Source organism: Capra hircus, chromosome 2 (assembly GCF_001704415.2).
Source record: "Capra hircus breed San Clemente chromosome 2, ASM170441v1, whole genome shotgun sequence".
Taxonomy (NCBI): domain Eukaryota; kingdom Metazoa; phylum Chordata; class Mammalia; order Artiodactyla; family Bovidae; genus Capra; species Capra hircus.
The window spans coordinates 131,991,405-132,012,586 of NC_030809.1; the positions used below are offsets into that span (position 1 = coordinate 131,991,405).

At 43.4% G+C, this 21,182-nt stretch overlaps 1 protein-coding gene across 7 annotated transcripts in view; it reads right to left on the reverse strand.

Moving 5' to 3' along the window:
* The window catches only part of SAP130 (Sin3A associated protein 130), a 75,017-nt gene continuing 58,859 nt past the window's right edge, over positions 5,025 to 21,182 (reverse strand). For 6 of the 7 annotated variants that reach the window (XM_018065915.1, XM_018065901.1, XM_018065912.1 and 3 more), the window contains 5 exons: positions 17,714 to 17,962; positions 17,404 to 17,529; positions 7,403 to 7,506; positions 6,188 to 6,301; positions 5,025 to 5,962 (listed from right to left, as the gene is read on the reverse strand). In XM_018065915.1, coding sequence (XP_017921404.1) covers positions 5,804 to 5,962; positions 6,188 to 6,301; positions 7,403 to 7,506; positions 17,404 to 17,529; positions 17,714 to 17,962 — 752 coding nt within the window. In that variant the 3' untranslated portion in view covers positions 5,025 to 5,803. The remainder of the gene's footprint in view (positions 5,963 to 6,187; positions 6,302 to 7,402; positions 7,507 to 17,403; positions 17,530 to 17,713; positions 17,963 to 21,182) is intronic. The other variant, XM_018065908.1, reaches the window with a different exon arrangement.

The window sequence follows — 21,182 nt, forward strand, 5'->3', positions numbered from 1 at the left end:
TGACATCCCACAAGTGTGGCATAGCGCCCTCCCACCAAAAAAAAAAAAGTGAAATAAAAAATACAGCACCATTTACAAAAGCACACACACAAACGAAATACTTAGGTATAAATCTAATGAAATATGTACAGGCTGTACATGAGGAAAACTACAAAACTGATTAAAGAAATCAAAGATCTAAATAAACGAGATAGTCCAAGTTCACGGACTACAACACTCAACATTAATTATTAAGATGGCAATTCCTTCCCAACTTGATCTATAGAGTCATGTAATACTAGTCACAATTTCAGCAAGCTTTTTGTAGGTATTAACAGAGTCTAAGGTTTATATGAAAAAACAAAAGACCTAGAATAGCCAACGTAATACTGAAGAACAAAGTGGGAGAACTGATATTTCCAACTTTAAAACTGTAAAGCTACAGTAATCAAAACAAAGTGGTACTGGCAAAGGAACAGACAAGTAGGTCAATGGGACAGAATACAGAACCCAGGAAAAAACCTCCACAATTACAGTCAACTGACCTCTGGCAAAGGAACAAAGGCAATTTAATTAAGAATAGTCTTTTCAAGAAATGGTTATGGAACAATTGGTCATCCATGTGCACCCTCCCATACCCAAACCAAAAAACTCCACACAGATGTTACAAATTTCACAAAAATTATCTCAAAATGGATCATGACAGCCTAAAGGTAGAACACAAAACTATAAAACTACTGTATCAAAACACAGGAGAAGATCTAGGTGACCGTGGGTTTGGCAGAGTCTAGATATAACCCCAAAACACAGTTCATAAAAGAAAAAACTGATGTTGTATGCATTAAAATTTAAAACTGCTCTTCAAAAGGTACTATTAAGTAAATGGCAACCTAAGCCACAGACAGGGAGAAATACTTGCAAAACACTTACCTGAAAGAGGACTGGTATCCAAAATACACAAAAAAACCCTTAAAACTCCATCAGAAAACAGAGAAGCTAATTAAAATACAGGCAAAAATGTGAACAAACACTTCATCAAAAATGATATAAAGGTGGAAAATGAGCATTTGAAAAAAATGCTCAACTTCATGTCACGAGAAATCACTACACACCTGTTCGAATGGCTAAAATCCAAACACTGACAACACTAAACGCTGGTGAGGATGTGAAACAGCAGCAACTCTTATTCTGCTGGTGGGAATGTAAAGTGGCACAGCTGCTTTGGAAGACAGTTTGGCAGTTTCTTATAAAACTAAACCTAGTTTTACTTTATGACCCAGCAATCACATTTCTAGGTTTTTACCCAACTGATTTGAACACTTGTTTCCACATGAGAACCTGAATTTGAATGCTCACAGCAGCTTTACTCATAACAGTCAAGAGCTCGAAGCAGCAAGACGTCCTTCAGTGGGATGACAGGTAAACAGACTGTGGCATAGTCACACAGCAAAACAACTCAGGATACACTTAGCAGATGGAAGAATCTCAAATTATGTGGATCAAAATAGCCAGATACAAACAAGTACATGCTCTCTGCTTCTATTTACATGAAGTTCCAGAACAGACAGAAGCAATGAATGATAAGGGGGAGCAGATCAGTGTTTACCTTAGGGGTCGAGGGTGGGTGCAAAAGTGTATGGACTACAAAGGAGCACTCTTTCTAGGGTTATATAGTAATGCCATGGCTCTTTATTTGGATCTTAGCCATGGTTGTATGTATGTGTCAAAATACACGAAACTAAATTTAAGATGTGGGTATTTAACTCTGTAATTGTATCACAATAAAATTGATTATTTTGGAGTAAAAGTTAAGATGGTTATTTTAGAGGGAAGAAGAGGGCTGGGATTGGGATATAGCAGTTTGTGACTAGCAAAGTTATATTTCTTACCCTGGGGGATCATTTCAAAGTTGTTCTTTTAAGAACTTACAAGGCTATATATTTGTTTCCTGTACTTTTATCTGTGCTGTGAAAGTGAAAGTGAAGTCTCTCAGTCGTGTCTGAATCTTTGCGACCCCATGGACTGCAGCCAACCAGGCTCCTCTGTCCATGGGATTTTCCAGGCAAGAATACTGGAGTGGATTGCCATTTCCTTCTCCAGGGGATCTTCCTGACCCAGGGATTGAACCCGGCTCTCCTGCCTTATAGGCAGATGCTTTAATGTCAGCCACCAGGGCGAATTTTATAATAAAAAAGTACATCCTTTCAAAGGTGTCCCTTTCATCACAGGTTAGGTTGGACTATATAACCTCTAAAATAACTTTAAACTCTCAAACTGTGACTTTTAATTACTATGATAAAGAAAAAAAGGTATTTTCTAGTTAATGATCTTTTGTAATATCCAGGTTTTAAAAAATAATATGATAAACTTGTGAGTAATAGTTTTCTGGACCAGGAGCCACTGGGTGTCTGGACTTCTCAGCACCATCTCCTGGTCATAAATCCCTAAAAAATACAACTAAGATAAAATCACCAGTTAAGTTGTATACCAACATTTGTTCATACATCTGTAATAACAAAAATCTGACAACGAAAATCTGTGGACAGAGAAGCAACTTGTGGAAGGAACACACATATTCAGATGACAAAATGCTTGCCCTTTAGCAATAAAAAGCATTGAACCATTAAAATAAGCCATAGGAATAAATTTCAGCATAAATTTCCACTATACTGAGTAAAAGAAGCCAGACTCCCTCCCTCAAAACATAATATAATGTATGATTTCATTCATATGAAATCACAGAAAATGGAAACTAGAGTGGCAGAAAGCAGATTAATGTTTGCCTGGAGATGGGTGGAGGGGCAGGTAGGGGTGAGAGGCAAGATGTCACAGAGGCAACAAGGAATCTTTTGGGTCTGATTTCTTCCCTCTCTGGATTGTGGTGAATGTTTCACAGGTATTTACATAGGTTAAATCTTATCAAATTGTATACTTTAAGGTGCTCAGTATGTCAATCCGTGCTCCATAAAGCTGTTTTAAAATAAGTGTATACACAGATGATTCACTCCCTCCTCCATCCCCTCCCACCTTCTGATCACATTGTTCTCATAAGGTGAGGGAAGACAGAAAACACCACTGTTCTCACCTGCCCTGACATCAAAGCTTACACTGACAAGCTTCTTTTGACCAGGGTTATCGAACTGCCGAAGTTTTGTTTAAACAGAGGTAACATTGCAGCCATGAAATTAAAAGATACTCCTTGGAAGGAAAGTTATGACCAACCTAGATAGCATATTCAAAAGCAGAGACATTACTTTGCCAACAAAGGTCCGTCTAGTCAAGGCTATGGTTTTTCCAATGGTCATGTATCGATGTGAGAGTTGGACTGTGAAGAAGGCTGAGTGCTGAAGAATTGATGCTTTTGAATTATGGTGTTGGAAAAGACTCTTGAGAGTCCCTTGGACTGCAAGGAGATCCAACCAGTCCATCCTAAAGGAGACCAGTCCTGGGTGTTAAGGACTGAGGCTGAGGTTGAAACTCCAATACTTTGGCCACCTCATGCGAAGAGTCGACTCATTGGAAAAGACCCTTATGCTAGGAGGGATTGGGGGCAGGAGGGGAAGGGGACGACAGAGGATGAGATGGCTGGATGGCATCACTGACTCGATGCACATGAGTTTGGGTGAACTTTGGGAGTTGGTGATGGACAGGGAGGCCTGGCGTGCTGCGATTCATGGGGTTGCAAAGAGTCGGATACGACTGAGCGACTGAACTGAACTGAACAAGTCCTTGGGGTGGCAAGGAGTCACACACAACTGAGTGACTGAGCACACACACAATACTTGTAGAGAGACCAGGTCTCTGATGTAGGATCCCAAATACCCGGGTCCTGTCCTTCACAAGCCAGCGCACCATGCATCGCTAGGCAACATGTACCATGAGAAACAGAGGCAAAGGAGCCCTGTTCTAACATCATTACTGGATTGCACAGAACACTATACTGGAGTCTAGTGCACAGTCAGCAATGGCTTCGGGTCAGAACACTCTAGTGAAGCAGCCTTAACTGTTCTGAGGACCTCATTAGCCTAGACTATGCAGGCCATGCGGCCACATTGGAAGAAGACAGAAAGCCTGCTTCGTTTCTCTTCCCCGGTCCCATTTGAGATGAGTTTACCACTCCAGTTCAAGGAAGGCTGTCTCAGGGGAGCGAGACTCTAGTTGTGGTGCACAGGCTTAGTTGCCCTGTGACAGGTGGGATCTTAGTTCCCCTGCCAGGGTTCTAGAGATCCGGCATCTCAATGAAGATCCCCTGTGCTACAACTAAGACCCGACTCAGCCAAAAAAAAGGAAGCAAGCAAGCCTAGGCTAACCTTCCCACTCCAGCGAGGTCACAGAAGGTAACCTCGGAAAGAAAACCCCCTCTCCTGGAAGTCCTTCCCCCATTACTGCAGCCTTAACTCCTATAACATGCCCAATTTATCACAGTGGTTCCAAAGACTGGATCAGATTTGGCACCGACTCTCAAGATTTGTTGAGGACAAGGCAAAAAGCCAGCCTGGGGACTTTACTGGTGGTCTAGTGATTAGGAGTCCACCTTCCCCTGCAGGGGATGCCGGTCAGGTCCCTGGCTGGGGAACTAAGATCCCACACGCCACAGGGCAACTAAGCCTGTGCACCACAACTAGAGATCCCACATAACAGAGATCCCCTGTACTACAACCAAGACCCAACGCGCAGCCAAAAAAAGAGAAAGCAAGCCTAGGACACCTTCCCATGCCAGCGAGGTCACAGAACGTAACCTCACAAAGAAAATCCCCTCTCCTGGAAGTCCTTCCCCGATTACCGCAGCCTTATTTTTTGTACTATAAAATGACCAATTTATATTTACAATGAGGTACAATGTAGTCTCATATTTAAGATAATCAAAAGCCCACAGGCTTCACCATCTGCGACATCTTCAAGATACCAAGGTAAGTGGAACTCTGTGTGGAGCAACCAAACTTTGTCAGGGTAGACTCAACCACGTGAGAGAAACGCCAGAAGGGTGACCACTCCAGTGATGTGCAGTACAGCACTGATGAGCTTCATAAAAAGATGCAAACTGCTTATGTACAAAACCTCTTTGAGTCCTTTATTAACATTTGGAGATGTGCCATATGTATAATTAACAGCATCACACCAGCTACAGAAGTACAGATAACCAAGAATGTACTTCGGAACAAGGATCTAAGAGCAACTTATGGTGTTGCCTGCTCTGCACCTCCACAAAAACCCAACTCTGACACACGCAGGACAGACAGTATAACAATTTCACTTTGAAATGGTTCTTTAGAAAATGACAAGAATTGGCAGTTCAAACCCTTTAGAGTGAGACGTGGCAGTCTCTCAAGTGCCATGGCACTGCTTTAGAAGGCCAGCGTGGGCATCTGAAGGTCAGACAGAGTAAGAACCGACCAGGGCGAGGGCAAGAGGTTTGATTTTCAGTGTAGAGAGAGAACAGATGGTCCAAGTGGATACTTTCCGTTCAGGCTCAGTAAGGGTCCTGCAGGAATCCATCAGATAAATAGTTTATCAACTGGAAGGCTGAAAAATGCCAGCCTGTCACTTGTGTCACTGACTCCAACCAGGAGACCCTGTGGCAACAGGAGTCGGGCACAACACAGTCAGCACAGGAGGGAGACGCCTGAAAGAAAGACTGGAGTTCCCCGTCAGGTCAGTTCTGACCCTTCCATATCACTGGGTGTTCCGGGTCCCTCTGCTTTCACGCGTGAACTAAGGAACGCTTTCCTTTATCTCATTGTTCCACTTTGAAAATAACCAATCCCTTCCCCCACCCCCAGCATCATTCTCCATAAATTCTTTTTTCAAAGTCCTGATTCGGGGTCTAGACTTTTTCCTTTCGCTTCAATTTTGACACCTTCTTGACAGTCCCATTCTTGTTTAGAAGCTTCAGGACACGATCTTTATGATCTAAAACTTTAAGCATGGAGTCTCTGGCCTCACTGATTTGATCCATCACAAGTTTACACCTCTGCATATTTCCCTGAAACAAAAGACATGACATCATCCATCAGCAATCTTCAAGACAGTGTGGCTTTTAAAGAGCTTCTCACCTTTGAACTGAGCCATTTTGAGGCTTTCACATAGGAAAAAAACACTTTACTGTTTCTGGATAATGCAGGCTGAAGAAAATAATTAGTTTTTGCCAAAGATATTAATGGAGAGAGGGGAAGGGAGAAATAAGGGGAGGGAAAGGGCTCCTTCAAACCTGTATTAGTTCATTTATTCGGTGTAAATCATCATCAGTTGCTGCTTTTTTCTTTGGGATAATCCCTTCCTGCAGGTTGGTGAGTCTTTCGTAAACATCATGTTCTAGATTCGTCTGCGACAAACAAGAAGGAGGGAATCATGACCTCAGAAATACTTTTCTTCATCAAACTCAGGCAAAACACCCACCTTGAATCACCTATGTAAACTGGTATCAGGTCTGTTCGGGTGATAAACTAGTTTCTCCCAATGACTAAGATGCAGTACAGTAAGGAAAGTTAATCAACAATTTACATCACAATTTGCTGTAATTCAGAGTATCTTCTAGGATAACTTTTTTTTTAGCTGCACCACGCAGCATGTGGGATCTTAGTTCCCTAAGATATCCAACCTGATCTCCTTGCAGTGGAAGCTCAGAGTCTTAACCACTGCACCACCATGGAAGTCCAAGGATAGCTTTTAAATTCTCCTCTAAATTCCCAATTTCTCTGAAAAGCAAGTCTATAAGTTCCATAAAAATATACTTTTATGCTAAATTTAAACCTAGCCATGGCACTACTTAAAAAAAAACAAACCACTCATAAAAAGACAATGTTCTTCAGATCATGACTACTCCAAAGACAGAAAGACTTTGTGAGATTATTTTGATCGGCTCCTCTTTATTTTGCTGAAGGAAGGAGTCTTGCCCAGGGGTTATGGAAAGGGCTGAACACAGAACGCACTGGACAGATGAGATCAACAGCAGTTTACTAGTCAGTATACTTGCGGCCCAGGGGAGGAGGGCACTGCACGTCACGCCGAACCACAGAGCGGGTGCCCTCCATGACAGAGAGAGCAAAGAGGGAACCGGTAGGGGCTGAAGGAGGCAGGCTCTGTAGTGTAAGAGGGCGTGGCGCCCCCTGGTGCCCCCAGGAGGACATCACTGGCTTATCTGAGTATCTCAAGCTGGAGGAAAACTGAAGTCCACTACTCAGGGAGAAGTGCGAACTAAGCCTTACTCCCACAGTGAGGAGCAGTGAGAATGTGTTGACAGGCCCCCTGAGGCCCCCTCTGTTTCAGATGTCACAGCAACACATAATATGAACCTTAACTGTAGGTCTTGACACATTAAAAACTCCACCATGACCCATGTTAACTGGGAGCGCTTCAGAAAGAAAATGCTCTATGAACTCAGGTGTCCTCAGCGGGACATCACAACTGCTAGAGCGCCACCTACCAGCTGCAGCAACTGGGCTGCACAGAGGTGAACCTTCCAGCCTTGGGCTCGACACGAGACTCCTTTCTGATTAGCTATTTCCTGCAGCATAGCTTTCTTCTCCTCTGGAACCAGAAAAAAAAAAAAAGTCACTGAGAATGTAAGTCACAATATGAATAAAAGCTCTTTTGGTTCACTCCAGCAAAATAAGACTTACTTTGCTAATCTAATGAGTTCAAAAGAGAGTAAGCTAATACTCTAAAGTTTTAAGTGAGGTAAACAGTCTTTAGTGGGTTGGAGCCTTGCTCATGTGTGATGTCTGCAAGCACGTGGAGAGTCTGGGCACGAAGCTTAGAAGCTCTGTGGTGTTATCTAGATCTTGGAAGAAATCTTAGGGCTCCAACTTGAGTAACATTTAAATTCAGGTGGAAAAGTCCATGAATCAGCACTGTAGTAAAATAAATACGAACTTTATCATTTGGACTGGGGAAAGACAAACTAGGATTGAGGAGTACCTGTCAGAGGTGAGTTTAGATATATCTGTGAAGTTTTAATATTACTGCTCACCAGGACTTACAATGGATTTACACATTACATGGATAATCAAAAACTATTAAAAAAAAATCTTCTTATTGAAACAATTAATATTTTTTCTGTTTAGAACTTTGGCCGCACTGGGCCTTTGCTGTGGCACTCAGGCTTTCTCTAGTTGCAGAGCATGGGCTCTAGAATGCGTGGGCTCAGTTGCTGTGCTATGTGGGATCTCAGTCCCCCACTAGGGACTGCACCCTCATCCCCTGCACTGGAAAGTAGATTCTTGACCGCTGGTCCACCAGGGAAGTCGCTAAAAAATTAATCTTGAAAAAAATTCTATCTATATATTTGTTGAAACTGATATAATGCATAAGACCAAGACTGAACCTTAATGTAAATGATAAACTCTGGGTGATGATTATTTCAGTGTAGGCTCACCAAATGTGCCACTGTGGTGAGGGACGCTGAGAGTGAGGGAGGCTGTGCATGTGTGGGGACAGGGGATGGGGGGCAGACACGGGAAATCTCTTTACCTCCTGTTTAATTCTGTTGTGAACCTAAAACTGATCAACTTTACTTCCTAGAACAATTAACAACAACACAAAACCCCCAAACTTATCTGGTAGGCAAATATTAGCAAGAAAGTAATTTAAAAATCTTAAACTTTTTGAGATAATTACTGATTCATATGCAATTGTAAGAAATAATACAGAGAGGTCCCAAGTATTCTTTATCCAGTTCCCCTCAGTGGTAGTATCTGGCAAAACCACAGTGTAACATCACAACCATGCTACTGACAAAGTCCACTGACTCTCTTCAGCTTTCATCAGTTTTATGTGGTCTTGTGTCTGTCGTTACGAGCATTATAAAAAGACTTTTCAGCTCAAAATAATTACAGAGTCACAGAAGCGGCAAAGATAGTATAGAGATATATCTGGCAAGAGACCTGTCTGTAGAGTGTGGGAAGAATTCTCACCACTAGACAATAAAGACAAACGAATTAAAAAGGGCAAAATATCTAAACACACATTTTTCCAAAAAACATATACAAATTGCCAACAAACATGAAGATATTCAACATCATTAGGCATTGCTGCTGCTGCTGCTAAGCTGCTTCATTCGTGTCCGACTCTGTGTGACCCCATAGATGGCAGCCCATCAGGCTCCCCTGTCCCTGGGATTCTCCAGGCAAGAACACTGGAGTGGTTGCCATTTCCTTCCCCAATGCATGAAAGTGAAAAGTGAAAGTGAAGTTGCTCAGTCGTGTCTGACTCTTTACGACCCCATGGACTGCAGCCTACCAGGCTCCTCCTTCCATGGGATTTTCCAGGCAAGAGTACTGGAGTGGGTTGCCATCACCTTCTCCGTCATTAGGCATTAGGGAAATGCAAATAAAAACTGCAGTAAGTACCATTTCAAACCCCGTAAGATGCCATGATAATAATAAAAAAAGAGTAAGTATTGGTGAGGATGTGGAAAAATCAGAAGTTGTATGCATTCCTGGTGGGAAAGTAAAATGTATTTGGTTTGGGAAATATTCTCAGAGTTCCTAGAATGTTAAATAGTTACCAAATAACCCAGAAATTCCATTCTTAGGTGTATGTACAAGAGAAATGAAAACAAATGTTCCCACAAAAATGATGATAGGAACATTACTCATAATACCAAAGTGGAAACAACCCAAATGCCCATTGAGTGATGAATGGATAAATAATATGTGTTATACATCCATAAAATAGAGTATTATTTGGCAGGAAAATCGACTGAAGTCCTGATACATGCCATACGGATGACTCTTGAAGACATTAAGTGAAATAAACCTGTCACAGAAGACCGCATGGTATATGCTTCTGTTTGTAGCAAATGTCCAGCAATGGGAAATTTAAAGAGATGGCAAGTAGATAAAAGAGGTTGCCTAGGGTTGGGCGTAGGGAGGAGTGAAGATGGCAGGACTGGTGACGATAGCTAAGGGTTGTACTTGTTGGGCTAATGAAAATGTTTTAAAACTAAATGTAGAGATTAAACACGCAACTTTGTGAGTACACCAAGAATCACTGAGTTGTACGTTTTAATAGGTTAATTGCATGCTACATGAATTATAGCTCACTAAAGCTTTTGTTGGGGAAAGAATAAAAAGACAGTAACGAGAGGTCCAGTATCTCCCTTCACCCAGTTTCCCCTCACTGCTTGCATCTCAGTAACTGCAGTACAGCCATCACACCCAGGAGACTGCCACTGATGTAAAGTGAGTGCATGTCATCGGATCACATGCAAGTTTGTGTGACCGCTGTGCCGGTCGAGGTTTAGAGGCGCTCATCACCGTGAGAGGCCGCCTGCGCCACACCTTTACGGTCACACCACCCCTTCCGCACGATTAACCCTTCATCAGCTCACTTCTTCTCTCTGTGTATAACTTTGTCACTTTGAGATTATATGAACAGAACTGCACGGCATGTGTCTTTTTTCTGGGGAGGGAGGGGGTGCGTGTTTTGAAAATTGATTTCCCCGTAAGCCTAAGCACAATGCCTAAGCTGTTACATAATCAATAGTTCTTTCCTGTCCATTGCTGACAGGAGTCAACGGCTCATTTGTTTAACCATTTGATGCCATCTGTGTTGCTTCCAGCTCTTGACTATTATCAAAGACGCTGCTATGAACACTTCTATTCAGATTTCTGTGTGGACAGAGGGTTTTCATTTTTCTGGGATAAATGCCCAGGAGGGCAACTGTCGGGTCACATGGTAAGTATATGTTTAGTTTTTATGAAACTACCCAACTGTTTTCCAGAGTAGCTCAGTAATGTGTGAAAGACAGCTGAATTGTGATATGCCAGTGTTCTGCTAAGCAGTTTCCTCAGTGGAACTGGAGAAATTAAAAAAAAAACCCTCTAAACCTCTGGGAAAAGGTCCTAATGGTTAACAGCACGGCAGAAACATCTATTCAAACAAATCTACTAAAAGGTGAAAGACCAGTAAGTCTGTGGCATTTGAACCAAGACTGATCCCTTTCTGCTTCTCACTCTAGCTTGGAAGGTGGAGACTCTGTTCCAGATTGCTGTAGCCTACAGGGTTCCCTCTCCTCCAGTTCCCAGAGGGAGCAAGGCATTTCTGCATCCTGCTCCCTGTTGCTGAGGCTGTCTCAGGCCCTGAGTCTAGTCGACATGTGGGGGCTCCCTCCTTTTGCTCAATCGCCACTTGTAGAAGGGAGACTGTACCTTAGGCAAGGTGAGCTGAAAACACTGGGGCCCAGGAGCCCCTCTCCTGGCTTGTGAAGTGGTGGCATCACCCTAGGAGAGGCAGGCCAAGTGGAAGACAGGCTGCTCACCCCACCTCCCTTCCAATGAGCACTCTTGTCATTGGCCCACCCCCACCTCCAGAGCCCCAGGCTCAGAGATTCTGCCTGGAGAAAAAAACAGGCCATAAAACAGGAAATTTCTAATCTCTTTCCAAAGGAGTTGGCTCCAATTTCAACAGAGTGTGAAGTTCAAACCTAAAGGCGCTCCCGAGAGCAGTGGAGGGTGTAGGTGAGGAAATGTGCAGACACAGTGAAGACACAGCCTAGACTGTGGGCTGACCCATTTGCAGGAGAGAACAAGGAGCAAGAGAGCTGGCAGGAGCTCTCCTTGGGGGCAGAATGATTATCAAACACTGACCTCAGAAACCATTCTGGCAAGGAGCTACAATACAACTGGATTAGTCTGCAGAGGAATTTGTGTTTAAGGGCAATCCAGTACTGTGTTTTTAACAGATCAAACGGCAAGCAGTAAGTGGGGTTTATCAGTTGGACGTGGTCAGGGAAACAGGAGGAGAGAGGCCTGCCCATGCCACTGTCCTCCCACGGTGGCTGTGGGCACACTCAAAGCTATGTCTCCCCAAGGAGTAACATCAGAGGCTTCCCACTTGGCGGTGCTGGTGGGATGGAGCTGATCAGACTTCACTAAAAGAATCCAGCCCGTAACTGAACAGCTGAAAATGCAAATCACTACAGCAGGTCTTTGAGGAGGCAGTGAGACCAGTGCCTGGAGTCGCTGCGTTGCCTGAAATGTCCAGTTTCCAACAAAAATCATGAGGCATTCGAACAAACAGGGAAATATGACCCACACAAGGGGAAAAAGAAATAGGCACCAGAAAATGCTTGACAAGAGTGACCAGATGTCAGATTTAACAGAAAAAGATTTCAAAGTAGCCATTCTGAATAAATTCACGGAATGAAAAGCAAGTATGAGTGAAGAAGTAAAAGAAAGGATGATGATCATGTCACATTAAACAGAGTATCAACATAGAGACAGAAATTGTACACCATTAGGGGCACCAATGCATGTATAATGGCGTACCAAAAGGAAAAGAGATGAAGCAGAAGAAATACTCAGAAAAAATGACTTAAGATTTCTCACATTTACTGAAAAACAGTAAAGTATGTATCAGGAAGCTCAAGGCTAACTCCAAAGAAGATAAATGTATACAGACAGACGTATCATAGTAAAAATGTTGAAAGTCAAAGCTGAAAATATCTTCAAAGAAGTAAGATAAAACATGATGCATCACTTACAATATAATCCCACTAAAATCAACAGCTGACTTCTCAGGAGAATGGCGTCTAGAAGGCAGTCGGATAACAATCAAAATGCTCCAAGGAATATATGAGAATCTGGTGTCTCTACATCCTCAGCAGCATGTGGCGTTCTTAGTGTTTCTAATACTGCATTTCCTTACTGATTTCGCCTGGATGCTCGGTCCACTGATGACGGTGGAGCGTTAAGGTCCCCCACTATGACTGTGTTACTGTCAATTCCTCCCTTTACAGCTGTTCGTATTTGCCTTGCATATTGAGGTGTTCCTGTGTTGGGTGCATGTATTATTTACGATTGTCACACCTTCTTGGGTTGATCCTTTGATCATTACGTAGCGTCCTTTGTGTCTGTAAGTCTAATTTTGCCTGGTATGAGTACTGGTCCTCCAGCTTTCTTTTGATTTCCATCTGCACAGAATACCTTTTTCCGTTCTTTCACTTTCAGTCTGTGTGCACCCCTAGATCTGAAGTGGTTCTCTTACAGACAGCGTACTTAGGGGCCTTGTTTTTGTATCCATTCGCCAGTCTATGTCTTTTGCTTGAAGCATTTAATCGATTTACATTTAAGGTAACCATTGATATGTATGTCTTACTGCCATGTTATTGTTTTGGATTGTTTCCATCGGTCTTTTTTCTTCCCAGGTCTTCTTTTGTTCTCTTGTCATTTAATGACTAACTTTAGTGCTGTGTTTAGATCCCTCTTCTAAGTGTTTATCTGCTGTCAACTTTGTGGCTACCACGAGGTTTTGACACAGCAGTCTATAAAATAGACGAGATTGTTAATAAGCTACTGGTTTTTAAATTTCAAATGCATTTCCAATATCCTACATTTGTGGTCTCCTCACAACTGCTGGTTGTGATATCATATTTGTGTGGATATGACTTCCTACCTTTACTGAACATTTGCCTTTGCCAGTGAACTTTTCCATTTGCAATTTTCTTGTTTTTAGTTGTGGTCTTTTCCGCTTAGAGAAGTCCTTTAGAATTCGTTGCAAAGCTGGTCTGGTGGTGCTGAGTTTTCTCAGCTTTTACTTGTCTGTAAAGCTTTTGGTTTCTCCATTGAATCTGAATGAAAGCCTTGCTGGGTAGAGTATTCTTGGTTATAGGTTCTTTCCTTCCATCACTGTACATATATTGCACCATTCCCTTCTGGCCTGCAAAGCTTCTGCTGAGAAATCAGCTGATAACCTTATGGGAATTCCCATATATGTTACCTGTCCCTTGTTGCTTTTAATGTTTTATTTTTGTCTTTTTGAAAAAAATTACTGTCTTGGCGTGTTCCTCCTTGGGGTTTTCCTGCCTGCCACTCTGCTTTCTGGAGTCGGGTGACTGTTTCCCTTACCATGTTAGGGCAGTTCTCAGCTATTATGTCTTTAAGCATTTTCTCAGGTCCTCTCTCTCTCTCCTCTGGGACCCCTTTAATGTGAATGCTGGTACATTTAATGTTGTCTCAGAGGTCTCTCAGATTGTTTTAATTTCTTTTCATTCTGTTTTCTTTATTCTGCTTCATGGCAGTGATCCCACCGTTCTGTCTTCTACATCACTCATACACTTTCCTGCTTCAGTTGTTCTGCTATTGCTTCCTTCTAGTGTAGTTTTCATTTTAATTACTGTGCTGTTCACCTCTGTTCTTTAGTTCTTCCAGGTCTTTGTGAAACATCTCTTGTATCTTCGTGATCTATGCCTCTGTATTTTTCCTGTGCTGGATCTTCTTTACTATCATCATCTCACTCTTTTCCTGGTAGGCCGCCTGTCTCCACTTGGCTGTTGTCCTGGCGTTTTGTCTTGTTCCTCCGCCTGGGACATGTTCCTCTGCTGTCTCATTTTGTCTAGCTTCCTGTGATTGTGGTTTCCATTCTGCAGGCTGCAGTACTGTAGTTGTTGCTTCTGCTCTCTGCTCTCTGGGGGATGAGGCCGTCTAAGAGGTTTGTGCAGATTTCCTAATGGGAGGGACTGGCTCCTGCCCTCCCATTAGGGGTGGGTGGAGCTGGGTTCTGTCTCTGGTGGTCAAGGCAGTGCTCAGGAAGACTTACGCTGTCTGCTGGATGGCACTAGTGGTAAAGAACCCGCCTGCCAATGCAGAAGATGCAAGGGAGGCAGGTTTGATTCCTGGGTCAGGAAGATCCTCTGGAGTAGGAAATGGCAACCAAATCCAGCATTCTTGCCTTGAGAATCCCATGGACAGAGGAGCTTGGAGGGCTATACTCCACCAGATCACAGAGTCAGACAGGACTGAAGTGACTTAGCACAAGCATGAGCTGGTGGGTGGGGCTGTTTTCCTGCCCTGTTGGTTATTTGGCTTGAGGCATTCCAGCACTGGAGCCTAGAGGTTGTTGAGGGGAGCTAATGGCAGCTTCTGGGAGGGCTATACCAATGAGTACTCCCCAGAACTGCTGCCGCCAGTATCTTTGTCCCTGTAGTGAACCACGGCCATCCCATGTTTAATTTCCATGGGCTGGAGGTTTTTCTGTTATGTGTCATTGGTTTCTAGTTTGAGTCTATCATGGCCAATGAAGATACTCTACATGATTTCAACTCTCCCCCAATTGTTGAGGTTTATGATCCTAAATAAGGTCTATGTGCATCTTGAGAGAATATGTATTCTGCTGCAGCTCAAGTGCCCTATAAATGTCTACTAAATGTTGGTTTGTGGTATTCACTTCTTGCATATTCTTGCTGATTCTCTATCAAGTGCTTCTATCAATTGCTGAGACGAGTATGTTGATGTTCTAACCATAACTACATATTTGCCTACTATTTCTTTCAGCTGTTTTTGCTTCATATTTCTGAAGCTCTTGGTTTTTGTTGACTATTTTTTAAATCAGTATGTAATACCTTTCTTCATTTCTGGTTATTTTCTTTCCTCTGAAGTCTATTTTATTTGATATTAATATAGCCACTCTTTTAAAATTAATTTTTGCAGTGTTTGGTCTTCCATCCTTTTCCTGTCATTCTACTGATACACTGTATCTGAAGTTTCTTACAGATAGAATATGGCTGGATCTTCTTTTCATTCTCTCTGCCGATCTGTGTGTTAATTGATATGTTAGATTATTAACACTTAAGACAATTACTGATATGTAAGGCTAAGTCTGCCAGGTTATTATTTGTTTTCTGTGCTTCTTTGCCATTTCTTTTTTCTTTTCTTCAAGTGAATTATCTGTTTTCAGTATTCTGTCTTTACTTGTTTATATGAATATGACTTTACAGTTTAGGCAAAACAATTCAATTAAAGTTTAACAGTCAAGAGACTTGGCACAAAGTGATTAATACATGCATATTTGAACAGAAGATTTAAGAATCATCATTATTTTCAGCTGTCAAATTACCTTTCTTGAGATAGCTTATGAAGAGTGAATTCCAATAAGCAGTAAGTATTTTCTTATAAGGCTTAAAATGTTACCAGGGAAACTGTAAATATTTTCCTGCTACAATATGGAATTCTGTGGTGTGAAGAAATGTTTGGTGGCTCATATCCTACTTTCACCAAAGGCCCACATCCTCTGATTTCTCTTTGGAAGTCTCACCCTCTTTTCTAAACTCAGGGTACACTCATGAGGAAGAAAAGCTGGGCAGTGCAGCCACCTCTGTGCTCCCATTCAGAGACTGAACCGTCAGGATCTTCACTCCCGCTCATGGGCTTTAGTCCGCACCATCTAACTTGGACTCATCTTGAGGCTTCAAGGGAACCCTTGGAGAAGCTTCCAAATACAATTTATTTGAAGGAATAGGAAATATGGCCAATTCTCTGAAAACTCACACTTCTCTATGAAATGATTATATTTGAGATTCAGTTCAGTTCAGTTGCTCAGTCGTGTCTGACTCTTTGCGACCCCATGAATTGCAGCACGCCAGGCCTCCCTGTCCATCACCAACTCCCAGAGTTCACTCAAACTCACGGCCATTGAGTCGGTGATGCCATCCAGCCATCTCATCCTCTGTCATCCCCTTCTCCTCCTGTCCCCAATCCCTCCCAGAGTCAGAGTCTTTTCCAAGGAGTCAACTCTTCGCATGAGGTGGCCAAAGTACTGAAGTTTCAGCTTTCCAGGACTGATCTCCTTTAGGATGGACTGGTTGGATCTCCTTGCAGTCGAAGGGACTCTCAAGAGTCTTCTCCAACACCACAGTTCAATAGCATCAATTCTTCGGTGCTCAGCCTTCTTCACAGTCCAGCTCTCACATCCATACGTGACTACTGGAAAAACCATAGCCTTGACTAGATGGACCTTTGTTGGCAAAGTAATGTCTCTGCTTTTGAATATGCTGTCTAGATTGGTCATAACTTTATTTGAGATTAATAACACTTAAAATCTATCCACAGAAATATTTGCTGATTCAAGCAAACTGCTATCAGCCATTTTCACTATAAGTGTGTTTATTAGAATGTTATTCTCAAGTTCAACAACCACAAAAACATTTACTGTGTGCTCATGCTAGATCATCCCACATAGGTTTGAACAAATGTTGAACAAAAGATCTTTTGTTTCACACATGTTAAACAAAAGGCCTTTTGGAAAATACACTTTCTAGGGCTCCTACTGAATGCACATCTGAGCATCCTGCGACTACTGTGGTCTATGTCGCATAACAATCTAGTATAGCTCCTCCTCAGCTACTTTAGGGGCTAAGGAGGTCATCTGTCACTACTTGGGGAGGTGGCAACACAGGCAGTCTTATTCATTAGACTGTGTTTCCAGTAAAGTACATATAGCTTTCTAAGGCAAAGGATAATTCTCCAAATTTTATGCTCAACTGTATATTATGCTTAAGAGTAAACAATAAATTTATAACAAAACTGACAGGGTTCTTTTTGAAGCAGGAAAACTATGATTCTGTCTTTTCATTCTACTGTGACTTTAACAAGCTGAGTGAAAGACCAACTGCATGAGTCAACACTAACCATTTCTGGTAAAACTGACCTTTGACCCGGACATCACTGTACCGCTGAAAGTGGTGGTAAGCAGCTTTCCAGGGGTTCCGATAGTGACGGAGCAAAGTAATGGGAGGTCTTGGACGAACTGGGACATACCTTACACCTTCTTCATCTATTTAAATGAGAAGAAAAAGAAAACATTATATAGCTTACTATATATTTGCAACAATATTCCTGGTATAATTTCTGCAGATGAGCTGTAAGTGAAATCTAGCTATTGTAAACAGCCTCAGGGATAAACTCCTAGCTTAAGTGGGAAGCTTTCCATGACAAAAGTTAACTCAAGTGAGCGTTACCAATATACTCCTTGGGAGGAGACTTGCGCTTCTCTGCCTTCACCAGAAGACTCTTGGCAGTGGACTTCTCGTCATCAGTGCTGTTTGTTTCCATCATATCCCCTTCTTCTGTTGAAATCACATGCTGCTGCTTCCGAGGCTTTTTCCTTGGCGAAGCACCAGGGGGTAAGTCACTTGTAGGCATGGACAGGTTGTTAGCCAGCAATGCAAGAGATGGAGACGCGGTGTTGGCAGCCAGAGGAGGAACTGCTATCATAGGAAACAGGGTGTACATGTATGAGAACCCAAACACGGTGGAGTGTCCGCTGACTTCCATCAGGGAGAGTTAACAAAGATAGAAAGAGAGCCGGCATTACTAGGGCTCTCTACAGGGCATTACTACAGGACAGTGCTAAAGCACGCTAACTGCGGCAGAGGTTGCCCACTGCTGACACCTCACACCTTCATCTCCCTTAGTCCAAGTACTCCTCACCCTGAAATGGGCACATTGCCACTCAGCTCAAAGACCGTATACTAGTTTCCCTTGTACGGTATGGCTATTTGAAATGAAAATCCTAGGGCTTTGCAGAAATTTTAAGAACTTTCCTTAAAAGAAAGAAGGCCTTACCCACTCTGTGTCTTCTTCCTGTGACCCTAGAACTCAGATGGGATAGCTGGAGTTCCAGCAGCTATCTTGAATCAAGAGCATTAGGGTCAAATGCTAGGGGTGGTAGAAGCCTGGATCCCTAAAGATTTAATGTAATCCACATACCATGCCTGGACTGTCTGCCTCAGGATTCACTTCAAGGGAAACAATAAAAACTTACATGTTCAAGCCACTATATTTCAAGTCTTTCAGCAGTGAATTCTAGGCGATAACCCATCACCTCAATAATAAACTTCAATAATAATCTGAGTAAGTGGACAGTATTGCCCCTGAACTTAACAATGGGAAAATGCAGCACACATCACACAGAGAGCGATGGAGAGCTGGGCACTGAGAGAGGCGGTCTGGCTTCAGAGCACAGCCAGTCAGTGCCTCTAGACAAAGAGCATGCTAAGCACAAAGGCAACAGCGTTTGTTTGGGCTTGTATGGGTCATACACCTGGTGGCTTGCAATTCATGATGAAAGTGCACCTCAACTCTCCTACTGCATCCTTGGTTCGTCCTTTCCTTCTACCATTCCTCAGCCATCCATTCCCAACATTCACAGCCTCAACTCTGCCATCAAATCTCAATTTCTGACATCTGACCTTCCAGTCAAAAGCAACTCTCTTCCCAGGTCACTTCTCTTGGCAACTCACCTCCAATCCCTGTACACCGTTAACAACTATTTCCCACCAATCACAGTAGTTTTTTGCTGTCATTCATCCCTCTAATATCTCCTCACTCCTATCACTGGGTTTTAGCTCTCCTATCAATTTTATCCACTTACTGTCCCTTCTCATGCTGTACTGCACTCACTGAACAAAAAGTACAGCAGGTTAAACCCAACTCTCCAACCAAGTCTACACCTATGCAGCTGAGGGCAGCCAGAGGAAAACACACAGCAATGAAACAGGCATCCTGATAGCATGCTTGCTAAGCTCAAGCAGGCCGGCACCGCTGCTGGGAGGCCCTCCTGCCTCTGCCAAGTCCATCTGCCCTCCACAGTTCCCATACTGCCCTTTCCCTCAGCTAACGCCTACGCTTCCTATTTGACAGAAAGACACAGACACCCTCAGAAGGAAACGCCCACAAATCCCCACCACATATACCCACTCACCTGCACGGTGGCCCGGCACTTCCTTTCTCTCTGCGCTGTCAGGAAAGGCAGACTCCCTCACATTCAAGGTAGGGCCCACCCACTCTCACCTCCTCAGACATCGCCGCAAGAATTCACCTTTTTCCTGCATCATCAGTTGTCTCCTCTTCATTGGCTCACTCCCACTAACATACCAAACTCATCTGTCCTGTCCTAAAAATAGCTTTTGGGACTTCCCTGGTGGTGCAGTGGTTAAGAATCCACCTGCCAATGCAGGGGACATGAATTCGATCCCTGGTCGGGGAAAATCCCACCTGCCACAACTCCTGAAGCATACATGCTTAGAGCCCGTGCTCCAGAAGAGAGAGCACCACAATGAGAAGCCTGTGCACCACAACGAAGAACAGCACCCAGAGAAAGCCCGTGTGCAGCAACGAAGACCCAGTGCAGCCAAAAAGAACACTCTCTTGGTATCAGTTCCCTTCAGATACTGGCCCTCCTTTTTCTGGTGCTTTGCAACAAGTCCCTCCAGGGCTGTTTATACTCAGTGTCTCTCACAGTTACCTCCCAGCGTTCTCCTGAACCCACACCCACCGTGCTGTGGCCCAATATGACTACATGGCAGCTGCTCTTCTCAAGATCCGCATGACCTTCACGTTGTTATACCCAACGGTCGCTGCTCAGTGCTTTCCTCACTCGATCTCTCAGCAGCTGTGACCCTTGTCCTGGCTTTCCAGGACATCACACACGCCACGTTTTATTCCTGTCACTGCAGCCTGTCCATTTAGTCTCCTTTGCTGGTTTCGGACTCTTCTTCCTTCTCAAAATGGTGCAGTGCCCCAGGGCTCGGTTTACAACTGCTTCTGTTTCTTACCAGCACTCACTCCTCAGAGGATCCTATCCATTACCCAGCCAGGCTCATGGCTTTATACATAACTCATACATACAATGGCAACTCCCCAATTTACAGCGGCAACCTAATTTTCTTCCAAAAGCTAGGCTTACAGATCAGACTACTTGATGTCCACGTGAAAGTCTAACTCAAACTCACCCGAGCAAAAGCTAACTCCTAATCTCTCCCCACAATGGAGTCCCTCTGCTGTACTGAAGACGAGGGTTTCCAGTTTTGTGTTTGTACTTGGTCGCTCAGTCATGTCTGACTCTTTTGAGACTCCACGGAATGTAGACTGCCAGGCTCCTTTGACCATGGAATTTTCCACACAAGGATACTGGAGTGGGTGCCATTTCCTACTCTAGGGGATCTTCCTGACCCAGGGATCGAACCTGTGTCTCTTGCTCCTCCTGCGGTGGCACGTGGATTCTTTACCACTTTGCCACCAGGGAAGTCCTATGCTTCCAGTTACTAAGATCAAAACGTTTAGTTTCCTCTGATGCTGTTCCTCACGCACAATATCCCTCTTTAAAGAAATCTTCTCAGTTCCTCAATAAAATATCTACACTCTCACCACTTCACACCACTGGTACTACTATCTTGGCTGAAGCCTTCACTGGTCCCTGCTGTTTAAGCAGTAGCCTCTAAACACATCTCCGTAATTCTAATCTTGTTCCCAGTTCTTTTTTCTACAGTCACCAGAGTGGTCTATTAAAAACAGAAGTGGCTCAAGTTCCTCCTCTACTCAGATCCCTCTCATAGCTCCCAGCTCCCTCAGCAAAGTCAAAGTCCTTCCAGAGGCTCCTAAGCTCTCACAGTCCCGACCCGTGTCTCTGGCCGTCTCTCCCACTCC